This window comes from Terrapene carolina, unplaced genomic scaffold (assembly GCF_002925995.2).
Source record: "Terrapene carolina triunguis isolate 2854851 unplaced genomic scaffold, T_m_triunguis-2.0 Scaffold85, whole genome shotgun sequence".
Lineage (NCBI taxonomy): Eukaryota > Metazoa > Chordata > Testudines > Emydidae > Terrapene > Terrapene triunguis.
The window spans coordinates 35,347,530-35,364,336 of NW_020664436.1; the positions used below are offsets into that span (position 1 = coordinate 35,347,530).

At 38.7% G+C, this 16,807-nt stretch overlaps 1 protein-coding gene across 5 annotated transcripts in view; it reads right to left on the reverse strand.

The window, feature by feature from the left end:
* The window catches only part of ZDHHC14 (zinc finger DHHC-type containing 14), a 157,389-nt gene that overhangs the window by 68,882 nt on the left and 71,700 nt on the right, over positions 1–16,807 (reverse strand). For 3 of the 5 annotated variants that reach the window (XR_002908912.3, XM_024214030.3, XM_024214027.3), the window contains exon 2: positions 352–524. Coding sequence is in view for 4 of the 5 variants with exons in the window: in XM_024214030.3 (XP_024069798.1) it covers positions 352–524 (173 nt within the window). In the remaining variant the exon portion in view is untranslated. The remainder of the gene's footprint in view (positions 1–351; positions 525–16,807) is intronic. The other 2 variants (XM_024214028.3, XM_024214026.3) reach the window with 1 other exon arrangement.

A 16,807-nucleotide genomic window follows, 5' to 3' on the forward strand; every position in this document is an offset into this window, starting at 1 on the left:
TTAAAAAGTATTGCATGCCAGTGTCACTTTTCTTCCCATAAACACTTTAAAAAGTACACAAGTATTTTCCTATGCACTAGGGAACCTTGCATCATATATGGAGAAAAGGCCAGTAACAAATTACAGCAGTAAACTATCATTCTCCATGCCCACCACTGTGGTCAGCAACTTCTGACTGAAGAATTCCTCAGTCCCTTTTCTAGGAGAATCAATACTATTTGTTAGTTGAAATAGTATTATTTCAGAGTGATTACTGCTGAGATGGGAGTTTGTCCTCCACAAGCTGAGCAGCATTCTGCCTCCACACAGTACATTCACACTTGGAAGGAAAGCGAAGGGACAATGACAGACCTTCTGTGTTACCTATTTGTCTTTCCAGGTCTGCTGCTTCATCTGGTGTTGCACGTGGGAGGACTCCAGGATCACTGAAACTAGTACGCAGCAGGGTCCCCATCACGAAAAAGAACAGAATCCCACCTATTGCAGGAATAGCAGGTGTAATCTTCTCTGACAAATATGGACAACTACAAGGGAGGGGGAAAAAGAAATAATTGTTAAATTACTAATGTCAAATAGTGCAGTACATGTTCTTAGAAACTATTAAGTCACTTGCCATTAAAGATCTATCTAGGTTAAGATTTTACATTGTATTAAGTCTAGATTTCTTTGCAGTGGAATGTTACTTTTAATAAATCTGAAAGGTGGCTTTAAAAAGCCACACCTATCACTATCCCCTAGTACTGGTTTAATATAATAAAGACTCAAAGAGCATAACAACCACCGCATTGTTAAGTAATATTCCCTTATTACACATAAAACAATGGGAAATTTTTTAAAAGTGAGGAGCTAACACATAGGAAGAAATTCAATGAATTCTATAAAATGAATTATACTCCACTGTTAGAGGAAATGCACAAGGACGTACATAAATGGCACATGCTTCCTTTATCCCCCTTGGGAGGTATCAGTGTTATGAAAATAGAATGTGGTGCCTCAAGCTTTTGTTTTCTCTCTCATTCCATTCTTTGTAATTTATTCTGTAAGCTTGTTTATTTGCTTTAAAAATAAAAGGAGTGCAATAACAGTGCAACACACATGGAAATGAACAACCAAGGTGGTCCACGGCAATGACAGCCCTTTTTCAGAACAGTAGAGCATTTATTGTTACCAGACTTAAAAAATGATTACTGGGCTGCAAGGCTATAAAGCACACAGATTTTTTTTTTTAAATTATTCCACTCAGAAAAATCATCATAGATGGAAGCACTGGAACCTAATTTAACTCACAATCATGGTTGTAAGTGAAACGAGAGCAACCATTTTCAGTTGTACTTAGACACTGTACAGTATAAAACTCCGTCTAATCTCAGAATAACACTAGGTATTGATGGATCATCCTGGTATATGCATGGACTTAAATAATCCAAGCAGTGTGTTATAGAACAGGGAAAGTCAAAATCCCAGCCCATTTGATGTATTTATATTCACAATTTAAGCTTTAGTTTAAACCAACAATAAACTGAAAAGCAAATTTCTAGCCCAGGTCATGGTTGACAGTATAACCTTCCAGATCTGAACCAAGTGTAACCAGCATTGCCTTCCCTAGTCTGCAGATGATCGAAAACAATGACAATGCAATCGGGATATGTAGTGTAGACATACCAGAACTAGCTTTGATTGAGCTAGCTTGCTAAAAATAGCAGAGTAGCCACAGTGCCATGGGCTTGCCAGCTAGCTTGATCAAAGTTAACTTGGACATGCCTGCGTGTGCTGCAACTGTCCCCCTCTCCCCATGAACCTCACTGGGATACTAACTGCAACGCTAAACAATGACAACATTAAATATTTCCATGGCTGATCACTTTAGCAGAGGGAATGGGGAAACGGTAGAAATAATAATTAAAAGTTCAGTTACTGTATAAAGACCATATTTCGCCCTGTCCAAAGCTCAGGGTGAGAGTTCAGATGTGGATGAACAATATGTAGTCCTAAATTTTTACTCTAGCCCATGGCACGTAATTCTATTAACAATGGAATATGGCCCTTTGACACACAGAATGAGACACCGCTGTTATAGTAGCATGTTAGGGAAGGAAAGTTAAAGTACCAACAAAAAAATTGACTTGGTTGAAAGAATAGTCCTAAAAGATCTAATACAATTTAAATAACTGCAGATGAACTTCACAAAGTTTAAGAAATCAGTTCTTAACTTGTTTAATATATCAGAAAAGCCAGTCAAAACCAACAACCTACAAGTATCTTTTATACAAATCTGAAACTATTATAGTGATCAATATATGTCTTGTGCATGCAGAATTATTAAAAATCAACCCACTGCATTGGACTCTGAAACAACAGTGCAAGTCGGCTCTAAGGATATATTTTGAAGTGAATTATTGGGAACATGAGACCTTACTATTACAATAATAATCAATATTAAATAAAGCACTGTACATTATTTTTGGTTGCATTATTCATATCAGACTCCAAAGAAACGGGAACTATAAGTCTGTAGGTCACATAAGTGCTGGAAGGTAACTTGAGATATACCTGTGGAACAGTAAAAAGCTATAAAAATTTTGGACAAATGCCAAAGCAGCACTGCTGACAATGTTTAGATATAGACTTCATCCAGTATCACCACTCATTCTAGGAATGATACTTTAAGCATCCATTTTTAATGGTCACCATAAAATATGTAATCATTTGTTATGTGCTAAGATTAGCATTCCATGATATTGATGGGAAAAAATCCAACTTCCCACATCAAAAGATTAAAAGACCAAAGAGGCAATACACTGTATGACAAATGAAAAAATTATCTAACAAAAATATTAAAATCTCTTGATAAATATCTAGCTGAAACACAATCAAACTCTGAAGAAAATCAGACCCATCAAAATTTGAAGATACTGTTTCACTCCTTACAAGAGAAAGGGCTTGTCTAAAAACTTAAAACTTGGGTCTGTCAGACGATTAAAACAATAATCGTAATTAATCACGTGATTAAAAAAACAGTCATAATCACAATTTTAATTAATAGAATATTGGTTAAAGAATAATAGAATACCACTTTAAATTTATTTTAAATATTATTGGATGTTTTTCTACATTTTCAAATATATTGATTTCAGTAACAACATAGAATACAAAGTATATGGTGCTCACTTTATTTTTTATTACAAATATTTGGACTGTAAAAAAGATAAAAGAAATAGTATTTTTCAATTCACCTCATACAAGTACTGTAATGCAATCTCTTTATGGTGAAAGTGCAACTTACAAAAGTAGAATTTTTTTTTTTTTTTTTTTTTACTTGGAGGAAATGAATTTGTTAATACTTGTAAGACACGTTGAAGAATCAAAGCACTACAAAAATGCTACTTAGTAATAACCTGGAACCAACTGCTCTGATGTTCTATGAAAGGGACACCATCAATTTAAAAAATCATTTCTACCTGGGAATTTGATCCCTATTAGATCAATTAATGTGACCTCCTGTATAAGACAAGTCATAGAATTTCACCCATTTACCCCTGTATTGAGCCCAATAACACATGTCTGACTACAGCATATCTTCCAGGAAGCCCAAGTAATTCCTCAAAATTACTGTAAATGAATTAGAAAAACAGTATTTATTTTTCCCCCCACTGTGTTTACTGTCTCCACTTGACAGAACTTGGTGGAGTCAGTTTCACTCAGTTGCACTTCCTATCTCATTTTGTAGCTGTGCCAGATAGGGCAACTTCCTGCAATACGTCTGGGAGATCATATCGTATTAAGTGCATGAATGGTTTTTATACCCTTGCAGGCCAGGGATTGTGTGCACTCCACAGGATTAACACAGCAGCTCCAGGAAGTGAAAATAGTAAGGGATGATTAAAGCAAATTATTCAGATTATAACACCTCCACAGAGGACCAACTCCTGGGAAAGCTCACATATTCTGGTTCAAACTGGATTCTACAGAGACCAGAAAAACAACCCAATCTTAAACTTACTTTGGGACTTTGTTCTGATTCCTTTAGACTAAAAACTGGTATCAACTCGAACCACGAGGAAACCCAATTGTGGGGTTTGAAGGACTGACATTGTCACTTGAGGGTGATGACTGGTTAGCTTTTTAGCGTGCATGTAGGTTCTTTTATTGTTTTTATATGCTCTCTCTGAAATTCTTTCACCTTCAGAATAAATGTGTTTGCTTAGAAGAAGCTCTCTGGTAACTTGTAACTGCTGGCAATATACTGTTCATAGCTCTTGAAAAGCCAAGCATAGGAAATGCCTTTTAGGCAGACTGGCTTGCTGGGGATAGCACAGTGTAGATCAGGGAGCTGTGCAGTCTCAAAAACCCCAGTCAGAAGGGAGTGAGACACTGATCTCCACCCAAGAGAGGTGACAGCTTGAAGCCAGAAACATTTAAGTGGGTGCCCTTGTAGGACCACGGAGGGGAAAAATACAAGTGCAGTTACCTTGAAACTGTGACACTAGCATGATGATAATCACAGATTGCACACTGCTTTAGAGGAAGAGCTCTTATATATACTCTGCTCTAGGTTCTGTAAGAGGGTGTTCTCTGCTAACGGAAGTAGCAAAGCTGACACTGAAGAAACAGCAGGCAGACACATGCAGAGAGAGGAAGAAAATAAAAGACCTAAGTTTGTCTAGTATGATTATTCTCAGCCTGCCCAGGTGGCAGTTTTAAACAGCAAAGGAGCAGGAAAAAAATCCCCACACAAACAAAAACTTTGTACTTTTTTTATATAAAGGAATTTTTTAAAAGTCATTCTAGGACATATAATTTCAATGAGGTTTCATAAAAAAAGTATATATTTGAAACTGATCGTTTTTTAAAAATTCAAAGCTGATAATGACCCTCTAAATGCATTTGTGCTGCTACGTAAAGCTCAACATACATTAAAAACAGTTTAGTTGTTTTTAGAACTGGTCAAATACTACCAAACATTTCCCCAGTTGTTCAAATTTTTGAATCCACTTGCTTTAGCTTCACTTGCATTCCCTGGTATGTTCACTTTCCTCACACAATTTGGCTAGAGCTGTACTAGTAAGTGATTTTTTATATTTTTGGTAGTTGTGGAAAAAAATTGGTTTTCAGTCAACCTGAAATCAAGATTTTTTGAATGTTCAGTGAATTAAAAAGGCAGAAAAGTTTCATTTTGAGTCAAACTCGTTTAATTCAACCTAAAATTTACAATTTTGGGCATTTTAACCAATTTTAAAAATAAAAGCAAAGGGAATTTGCAAATGAGGGGCTTGATCACAAAACAGGAAAGAAAGGAGATGTTGGCAGTATGCACTCCCTCCCTCCCACCACTCAACAGCTCAGTGATTAGGGCATTCACCTGGGACGTTGGAGGGAGACCAAGGTTTGAATCTCCACTCTTGACTTGACCCCAGGTCTCCCACCTCCCAGGTGAGTGCCCTAACCACTGGGCACAACCACCATTACCATTTTGTGAATGATGCTTCAGTAGCTCGAAAAATTACGTTTAGTTTGAAAATGTCAAAACGGCTCATTTCAACATTTCCAAAAAAATTTTTTTTGAACAAAACAATTAATCTAAATCAACATGAATTCACTAAAATGTTTCAGACAACCCAAATCTGCATTTTTGGTGAAAAAGTTTCAGCTAAAAAAATTTCACCCATCTCCAATTCTGGCAAATATGTTTCTTTACAGGTATAAGTTTGTGTTCACAGACACATATTTTTAAAGCAAATATTGGAGAATATTCCCTGAAAGCAAATTTTGAGCTTTTAAAACAAAATATTCCCACCAGAATGGTAGTGGCAGTTCTTCCTTTAAAAAAAAAAAAGGGGGGGGGGCATTTATGACACTGACAGCATGGGAACCCAATGAAAGAGACAAATAAATGTCCATCCTACAGTAGCTCTATTAAATAAGAAGCATTTAAAAAAATTAAATTCATTTCCCTATAACAGCTATTCAATGGCCTACGGGAAGTGAGCTGGTGGCCTCAGCCCATCTCCAGACATCAGAAAACAACTGTCACTAATTGGCAGCTTGGTGATAGAGAGAACAAAGATTAATGGACCATACTTGGAAGTATCATTGACAGACTCCACTCAACACTCTTACAGTTACATTAGCTGTCTTCAGTTTCAGAGATTGCACCATAGTTTGGATCTGTATCTCCCCAAACAAAAGAATCCAAAGAATAAGGGCAGAGTGCAATTTTACAGCTATATTTCCCCATAAAATAGTCTGCTTTTCTCAGATCATTTTTAGAAGCTGTGTTTGAAGGTTAAAATGTGGGAGGACTGGTCTGTCATTGCTGGATAAAAATAGAACACACTGGTGCTGGAGAGATAATTATCAAGCACTGTCCCCTGAACTAAGTATGCCTAAGGAATGATAAAACATCTCTTCTTAACACCCAAAAACCCTTTTAATTGTATAACCATGCTTGGACAAGGGCACTGAGTTTTGCAGAAAAGTAAGGACATGTAAGAAGACCAGTGAAGAGAGCACAGCAAGAACCCTACAGCCTTTGAGCTCTTTACTAGAAAAGGGATGAAGAAAGAAGCAGATTGCAAACCTTCGCCAGAAAGATCAAGGCATTTCTGAACAGACCTCACTGACAGTTGTTGTTATGGTCTGCTAGGGAGATGCAGCAAATGACAAATCCAATATTGACTCCGCCGGCTTAGCTGTGCAGCTATAAAACACATTAATAGACAAATACAGCCACTTCCTACGGACCAAACAACAAAGAAAGGCTTTCATACCTCTGAGTGACTGGAGGAATCTGATTTTGATCTCCATCTGCTAATTGGAGGGTGGGGAATTAAAAAAATACCCCCATAACTGAAGAATCTGGATTTTATGTAAGATGTATGACACAGAAATCAGAGGTGTAGCCTCACATGGAATCTTTTTTTTTTTTTTTTAAACTCAAAAAATACTGTGACCCACATACATGGTATCACCTGAAGTAGAATACTTTCTTACTCGCTTTTCATTCTTAAATTTCTGTTACATGAGGAGAAAAAAAGATATACTGTGCAAAAGACAGTAATAGTTTAATAAATAGGGAGAAATTTAAACAGTGATAAAAATTATGAATTGTTCTCTTTGATCTACATTACCAATCAGACTTATCTTTAGTTCCATAGATACAGGTTAAATATCTGCAACAGATGTATCTGCAACAGCTATAAGTGCAATGTTTTGTCTAATGGTAAGAGATGGAGACAAACTTCTGTGTTCTACTTCTAGCTGTCACTGCTTCACTGTCTGAACGAGATATGTTGCTCAACCCAGTGGTTCTCAAACTTCTTGAACTCCAGGATCCCTTATTTCCCCCTCCCCCACATATTTGTAGACTTTGCTCCCACCTTGGTCACACACCTATCAGCCAGAATGGAGGTCCCTCCATCCATTCTCTCCCTTCAGTCTTGCTGGGGCTGCGGATGAAACCTGTTGTTTCCCAGGGCTAGACTGGCAGACACAGAGTTCATATCAGTCACTGCTTTGACATATTATTTCCTCTTCAAACAAATGTTTTTCACAGCATGAATTTTCATTCAGCTGTGTTTTCTACCAAGCATTTATGTGAGTTGATGGTGAATCTGATGCATCCAAAGGGGGGGGGGGGGGAGAGAGGAAAAACTGAGATGCAAAGAAAGAACACCCAAAGTTAGGCCACGATTCTGCAATCAAATCCACTTGATTTCAGTGGGGCTTGACAACAATGGACAAAAGGTCTGCACTACCAGAGCTGACTTGTAGGATCAGGGCCTAATATGGTAAGTGAACAAGACAGTTATTTTCACTAATTTTATTTATTTCACTTAATTTTATTGGATTGGGGGCTTTTATACCAAGCCCCCAATCAGATTTGGGACCCCATTGGTGCAGGGTGCTGTACAAACACAGAAACAAGACTGGATGTGGATATAACATACAAGCAAGTTAATATGGTAAAGTACTGGCACAACTTTATTACACGTACTGCAGGGTTTTTTTGGTTTGTAATTGGGGTTAGAAATAGGGAGGTTAGAACTAAGAAAAGGAAAGAAGGGGAAGAGGAACAGTCAGAGGTTGTCTTCGGTCTAGCCATCAGCAAGCTATATTTTGTAGGCATCATGGCATAGGTGAGTCTTAAGGAGGGATTTGAAGGAGTATATGGTAGCAGCAGTTGAGATTTTGTCAGGGATTCCCCCCACGCATGCATAAGGAGAAGCACAGGAGCGTTTACAGGAGAAGCTGACTGGCAAAGTAAAGTACGCCAATACAAAAAAATGTCACACCAAAAATCACACCATATTCAGGTTGCTTCCAGTCCCAAGAGACCACCCCAGATCAATTGGTACCCTAGATCTTACACCATAGACAACACCTGTAACCAATCCTATAATAAACTATCTAAAGGTTTACTAATTAGGAAAAAGGAATAAGAGTTATTTACAGGATAAAGCAAGCAAACATACACACAAATGAGTTACCATCTAGATCAGCGGTTCCCAAAGTGGGCGATACCGCCCCGTGGGGGGCGCTGGAACGATCCAGGGGGGCAGTAGTAGCCTCGGGTGCAATTGGGGGGCGTTGAATAAAAATAAGGGGGCGGTGGAAGCATAAAGAAAGAAGAGAATATAAGAAAATTTTGAAAAACCGTTTGTACATGTTTCATCTGTTGTGTAACTGAGTTAAAGTTGTAGTGATTACTTTATTTTCCAAATAAATTCACAAATTATAACCGATCAGGTGTCAAGTCCGCCAACAGCTCTTAACAAGCAAGTGTTGGCAGGCGAGCGTGTCGCGCATTGTCAGGAAGTCCAGCATGCATCGGCAGGAATATGTGCGTGTAATGACTTGTTTACAATACGATACTATAAATAGGCGACATGTATGAAATCTAATTTAGATTGTTTCTGAATTGTGTAAAAAGCAGTTAACAATAGTGCAGTAAGTATTTAAAATTTTTTATTCATATTCGATACCTTCGATCTTTACGGATTACGGATCACATACAAAGCAAATTGTATTATTGTTGTTTCAATAAAACAGCAATTTACACGTGAGTATTTTTATACATTTTCTTACATATCTACCGTACGTTTCTGTGTCTCTAGTGCTTACTAATAATAAAATCGTAGCAGGCTTGTGTCAGTACAGTACTATTTGAAGTGTACAGTCAACATATTTGTCATTTTTATTACAATATTAACAAAAACAGGGGAATGAAATCGTAAAAAAACTTAACTATTAACATTTATTTATATCTATCGAATCATCTGTGTTAATTGGTAAATAAGGCGTGTGTTAATAAGGAACAATTATTTAAATAAGGGCAAACTAAATTAAAACTATTAACTGATTTTTAATTGCATATTGATTATTTTTTAAATTAATTATTTCTTGATAAATTTAGTTTGATATTTGACAATTTAATATCAAATACATATATCTAATGCTGAGCAAAGAACAAAACCCAGTTTATTAGTTTCATTAGTATTTTAGTTTGGTTGCCTTTTGCCGTCTTACGCAAAAAACACTGTATACCTGATGTCGTGGGCGATATTCTAATAACACATCTTTCTTTACTATATTGTAGGACGTAGGTAGAAATATAGATACATAAAAGAACGCAAATTTGTCACTGCATCTTTCTGTTTGTTTGCTTAAAGAAGGTAGATTTCCGGGGGGCGCTGAGTAATTTTTTTTCTGAAAAGGGGGCGGTAGGCCAAATAAGTTTGGGAACCTCTGATCTAGATCCTAGAAGTGACAGAGTTGTAGTGATCTGTCAATTCAAAGTATCTTTCAGGGTGGGCCCAGGAGGTAACCCCTGGGGATCTCTGGCTTCTGCTGTTTCTCTGGCTCTGTGAGAGTTCAAGCAGCAAAGAGATAAAAATAGTTGATGCAAAGATTTTCCATTACCCAGCACTCAAAGTGATGGGACGAGGCCTTCTCTCCATACTTTTCCATGGGCGGATGGGACAATTAACACAGTTTTTGTCTTTTAATGACTCACTTAAACGTGGATGAATGGGGGGCCAATTCCCTGCCTGGGTTCACAAGCTCAGAGCAAACATTTTCAAAGTTATAAAGCAAAACTTACATATTTTCTTATAGCATGGAATACAGCCATTATAACTGAGATTACAAGCATTTCATAGAGTCTAAACACTAAATACATTCTTAGAAGACTAATACCTATTTTAAGCAAAACTAACAGAGCGAACTAGTCTGGTATCCAGCTATAAGTTTGTCAGTTCTTAGCTAATGCCTGCAGATTTGGCAAGAGCTGGCATCTGGTCTGCCAGCATCACAGACACAATATAATATTTGTATGTGTACAACTAGCACTACAAAATTCCCAATCGCCTCCAAAAGTTCATGGTCAAAGCATAGTCGAGCACAGCACATTAACGTGGCTGGCCATTAGAGTGCTCTTTCAAGGCCTCTGTCAACTGTACAGCATCCCGTTGAGCTCTTGAGCCTGGCTGTTCAAGGTCCATGGACAGCTACTCCACCTCTGCCCTGGCAGCTTTTTTGCCTCACAAATACTATGCAAGACAACAGGCAGCTATATCTATTGGGATATTTTTCTCACTGAGATCCAATCTAGTAAGTAAACACCACCAGAGTCCCTTCAAGCAATGAACGCACATTCAATTGTCATTCTGCACCTGCTGAGTCAATAGTTGAATCTTTCCTTGGTGCTGTCAAGATGGCCAGCATACAGCTTTATGAACCAGGAGAGCAAGTAGTAGGCTGGTCCCCCCCAGAATCACTGCTGGCATTTCAATATGGCCAATGGTAATCAGCTGGTCGGGAAAAAATGTCCAACTGCAGCTTTCTGAACAGTCCTGTGTTCTTAAAGATGCAAGTGTCATGCACCTTCCCTGAGCAGCCCAGACCAATGTCCGTAAAGTGACCCGGGTGATCCACTAATGTTTGCATAACCACAGAAAAGTAGCCATTTTCTATTCATGTACTCTGTGGCAAGGTAGCCCAGTGCCAAAATAGGGATATGCGTGCAGTCTATTGCTCCACCGCAGTTCAGGAACCCCATTGTTGCAGATCTATCGACTACATTCTTCACATTGCTTAGAATCACAGCAAGAGATGATTAATGGTCCTACACATCTGTATGACAACAGCCCCTACTGCAGATTTTCCAACTACAAAATGATTTCCCACTGACCAGCACCAATTCAGCATTGCAAGTTTCCACTATGTGACCACCACCAATTCTCCACTGGTGACCCTGTTCTGTTGCAAAGTTCAACACATAGAACCAGGAATGTAGCCTTTCGCATCCAAAAGTTCTGCAAGCCATTGCTTATTGTCCCAAACCTGCACTACAATGCAATCACACCAGTCAATGCTCATTTCTCAGGCCAGAAGCAGGCCTCCACTGTCTGCAGCTGCTCAATGAACACCACCAACAACATTGAATTCAGGGCCGGCTCCAGGCACCAGCCCACCAAGCATGTGCTTGGGGCGGTGCCTGGAGGAGGGCGGCACGGCGGGGCGCTCCGGCCCGAGAGCGGGGCCGCGACTGGGCTCGCCGCCCTCCCCCGGTGCTCTGGCCGCCGGGGTCTGGCCGCCGGGGGCTCTCCGGCCTCCCCCCCGGCGCTCTGGCCGCCGGGGAGAGCGGAGAGCCCCGGCCGGGCTTGCCGCCCTCCCCTGCCGCAATTGGGAGGGGGGAGGGGGGGCGGCCGCTGGCTTTTTTGCCTAGGGCGGCAAAAAAGCCAGAGCCGGCCCTGCTTGAATTAGTTTTCGTTATGTCCCTCAACAAACTCTCCTTGACGATATCTTCCTACCCCCCATGTTATGGTTCTTCCTGTGGGTCTTCAAATGCCAGAGGATTGTGAGTCCTTTGTTTGCAGAGCTTTGTGGGTGCCATGTTTCTGTCAGTGATGGTGCACAGTGAAAAGTTCCACACAGGTTTGTGGGATTTTAAAAAGCAGCAAAAAAATGTTGGGACCTGTTTCGCATCATGAGATGGAGAAAGTTGTATGATGGGAACTTGACCACTTGCCCCTAGTCATTCCTACATGACTCACTTCTATCCCAAAATGCATTGTGAAAGTTTTCCAAAAGGCATTGTGCCATGCAGTGGCACATGACAAACCGGGATACCTACCCATGGTGCATCTCACTTACATTGACATGCACTTCTGGTGAGTATGCACACCACCAGCGCAAACAGCCACGTATGCACGCACATGAGTGATATACTAACTGTGGCAGCTGTACACCAACGTAGCTTGCATTGGCCAATCAGCCTCTCCTCTACACACTCTGGGCAGCCTTCCCACCCCATCCAGGAGTGATGTGTTGCAGGGCCTTCTGAATATTTTGCTGTACTCAGATTACATTTCTCCAAGGTGGAGAGAAAGCAAAAAGATAAAACAAAACAAAACAAAACCCCAAAGCTTTGACAGAGGCAGGTTTTTTCTAAATGTTCACAGTTCATTCTCAGATTTCTGCCCAGGGTAGGTTTCAAAACACCAAAGCTGCTAGAATCTGTGAATGTAATGAATTATTTTTCCCCCTGGAGACTATCTCAGGAACCCCTTGCTCAAATGGACCCACATTTGGATAATTAATCCTACCCTATACACCCATGAGGTACAGCAAATTTCAAGACAATTTGTGTAAGTGCACAAATACTAGAGCACTCAGAAGAGTCATTCCTTGAACAGGAAGAGTTTCCCAACTTTAGCTAGAGGACAGATAACGCTTCATTGTAATATTGTAAAAAAATTAAAGGGAAAATGAAGGGGTGGGGCACAACATATTCCTCATCAGCATAGCAGGCTCAGAGAGATGTGAAGTGGCCCACTCATCTCAGTGAGATGTTCTCAGCTGAAAAAGAATACTCAGTGGAGATGAATACAGCCTGAAACAGTAGCTCTGAGACATGCGAACAATCTCACCATTCATTGTCAGTGGGTGTTAGAAAGATAACAAATTCTTTTACCTCCTCCATTTGTGCATGCTCAGTGTAATCTATTAGGTGTGTGAATGGGCACATGAGCCTTAAGCTGTTTGGCACATGCCTAACTGGAGAAACAAACTCTTTTTAAATAAAATTCATTTGATTCCCCCAAAGGGCTGGTGGATACCAGGCACTCTGTTGGGGGTAACTCTCAAGCATTTGCGACCCTGATTTGATCTTTATTAGGGCTGTCGATTAATAGCCGTTAACTCATGGAATTAACTCAAAAAAATTAATCGCAATTAATCGCAGTTTTAATTGTACTGTTAAACAATAGAATACCAGTTGTGATTTATTAAATATTTTGGATGTTTTTCTACATTTTCATATATATTGTATTCTGTGTTGTAACTGAAATCAAAGTGTATATTATTTTTGATTACAAATATTTGCACTGTAAAAATGATAAACAAAAGAAACAGTATTTTTCAATTCAACTCATACAAGTACTGTAGTGCAATCTCTTTGTCATGAAAGTGCAACTTAGAAATATAGATTTTTTGTTACATAACTGCACTCAAAAGCAGAACAATGTAAGCATGAAGGGGCATACGAATGTTTAGTGTATCTGGCAAGTAAATCCTTGCAATGCCAGCTACAAAAGTGCCATGCAAATGCCTGTTCTCACTTTCAGGTGACATTGTAAATAAGAAGAGGGCAGCATTATCTCCTGTAATGTAAACAAACTTGTTTGTCTTAGCGTTTGGCTGAACAAGAAGTAGGACTGAGTGGACTTGCAGGCTCTAAAATTTTAGATTTTACTTTTGAATGCATTTTTTTGTACATAATTCTACATTTGTAAGTTCAACTTCCAAGATAAAGAGATTGCATTACAATACTTATATTAGGTGAATTGAAAAATACTATTTCTTTTGTTTTTTTACAGTGCAAATACTTGTAACCAAAAATAAATATAAAGTGAGCACTGTACACATTGAATTCTGTGTTGTAATTGAAATCAATATATTTGAAAATGTAGAAAACATCCAAAAATATTTAAATAAATGGTATTCTATTATTAACAGTGCGATTAATCGCAATTCATTTTTTAATTGTGCGATTAATCCTGATACATTTTTTTTAATCGCTTGACAGCCCTAATCTTTATCTGTGAGGCAAAAAATAGCTGCTAGAATGTGTCAACTTTAGGAAGAGTTCCCCCTGCCTCTCCGCTTCTCCCTGCAGGATGTATCTCTGGAACGCCTGCATCAAATAGCCCTAAATCTGGAGCACTGACCATCCCTTATGCCCCCTTGACACACCACAAATTTCAAGGCAATCTGATCAACTGTATGGACTTTAGAGTGCTTACAACAGTTGAGCTCTAGCTAGAAAGCTGGTGCTAACCCTAACTATAGTGTAACTTTTACTGTGCTAAAATTGTAATTGTAGCATTATTGCATGGTCACACAATAGGGCACAATTGAGGTTTTTGTGATGCCTTAACAATGCATACCATTCCCTAACATGTTAGGATTTCTTTTAAGTTTAACCTTTACTCTGAATTTCGGAGTTTGTAATGCTTGATTTTGGGAAATACTCAAACTTAACCCCAGTTTAATATATTTTTTAAATGGGAACAGATATATACTATTCTGTACAAGAATGTCCTACCACTATTCAATACTTTTAAAAAGTTATTACACAAAGGAACACCGGGGACTGCTAAATGAACCCTTGGACAATATAGATTAGAAGGAAAAAATATTCCTTAAATCCAAAAGTTTAAGGAAGCAGATCTCTTAAATCCAGTAGTGTAGGTCATTAACTAATCATCACTTTGAGGGGCAAGGTTCAAATCTATTGACATAGCTTGATGACTAGCTTCCAAGAATGTGTGAAAACTTGGCAGAGGCTGAGACAAACAGCAATTACCGAAAGCAAGAGAGACTGCAGGGCCTTTCTCTATCAGACCACCCAGCACGCAACGAGCCCCATAATAAGAATGGCTAAATTCAGCTGTTATGCAAATCCACCGAAGTCAGAGTTACAGAAGAGATGGATTTGGACCTAGGAATTTAAAAGAATGTTAGGCAGCAATGTTGAACATAACAGCACAAGATAACCACGAATTCCTCCATAACAATTCAACTATGAGCATGCACATTCTCTGAGGTTCATTATAACAGATGTGCTACAATCAAGTAACACCATGGTATGACTCTCCTCTCTTCTATTGCTACATGAATTAACTCTAATGATCAAATGACAAAGCTGAAAGTAGTGGATAGATATGATAATGCAAAATCACTTGTCTGAAAAATAGCTGCTGTTGTTACAGCTCCAAAACTAGCAAGCACATTTTATAATTTTTTTAAATCAAAGGAGAATTTTTAAAACATCGATATATAAAATCACCTATTTTAGAAGGTAGATAACAAAATGGGAAATTTTTCATTCATTTTATATCAGGAACCTCAGTCCTACCAAATCATTAGCTTCTTTAGAAAAGTCCAACAGATATGACATATCCTTGACAAACAAAAGGCTTTCAAAGTTACTCCCTCTCAAACAGCAAGACAATCATAAAGGCTTTTCAAGTTCAAGTCTTGTTTAGGGACTGATTTCCGCCCTTTATAAATTATAAATACATTTATTCTTTTTCTTTCCGTATTGTACAAATAAAGTTGTTTTCACACTATTAGCTGATTAACAAATTTCTCTCTCTCTCTCTCACACACACACACACACACACACACACACACACACACACACACACACACACACACACGTTGTACTGTTTCAGTTAGTTCACAGAGAAGGTTAAGGTGAAATATTTGTTCTAACTGAAGACACAAAATACCAGTACTTAGGTAATCCTAAGTAGTTATAAACACAATAAAACCCACAATTTGGGAAAATACTTAATATCCCTATCCCCTGATGAGTGGTTTTTTTTATATAAATAAGAATTTCCAAGCCTGATTCTCTATTGCTTACACCTTATGAAGTTTTACACCTAAGCGAAGTAAGTGCACAGTCTTGTGCAGAAAGTCTTCCTTCTGATTTGGTACTGTTTTGTCCCCATGCTGCAGAGGCATCAATAACTTCACAGGATACAAGCGCAGAATCAGGCCCTGCAACAGGCCCTCTTGTTGGTAAGGGAGAGGCTCACAAGAGGACCTTTTCCTAATAAAGTGCCCAGAAGAATGAAATGATTGGTGAACCAGAGGGATTACTGCAGAGTGAAGAGTTCTACCAGAGGGGCTCAGTAATCCTACTCCCAATTATTTCTAGGCCACTAATTTCCATGACATTTTGTTTTCTGGAATTCTGCACATCAAAAGTCTATCATCTAAAACTTTCAAAACAACCTTTACTCAAAAATCCTGGGAAAACATCACTAATAGAGCCCATTACAATATAAATGTATGTGCGTGAAGCCCCATTGAAATAAATGATATTTTGCACACAATCTGTACTAGGTATACTGCTACGCGCATGAGATGCAATAAACATATTAAACTTGTCATTTGAAGAGCTAAGCTTCAAATCTAAATCACTTCCTGCAGCTGCTTCAATTAAAAAAAGAACTGAAGGATCTCATCCACATTGTACATTAGTAGCCTATAACATTTTATTGTTAAAAATTAAGCACTATGGGCTGTATACTCTCTCATCCACAATGCATAGAGAGGAGCAAAGAAGAATAAAATGGGGCTTTACTCCCTTTCTCCTAAAAGGAGCAGAGTAAAAACAGTGGCAACTCAGTCACATGCTCCCCTTTCCCCAGAGCCCTAGAAAGCATTTGCGGCAACTTCATACAGTTGGGCTCCACAGGTGTTGAGAAAGTTATGCCAGAGCTGAATACCAGCA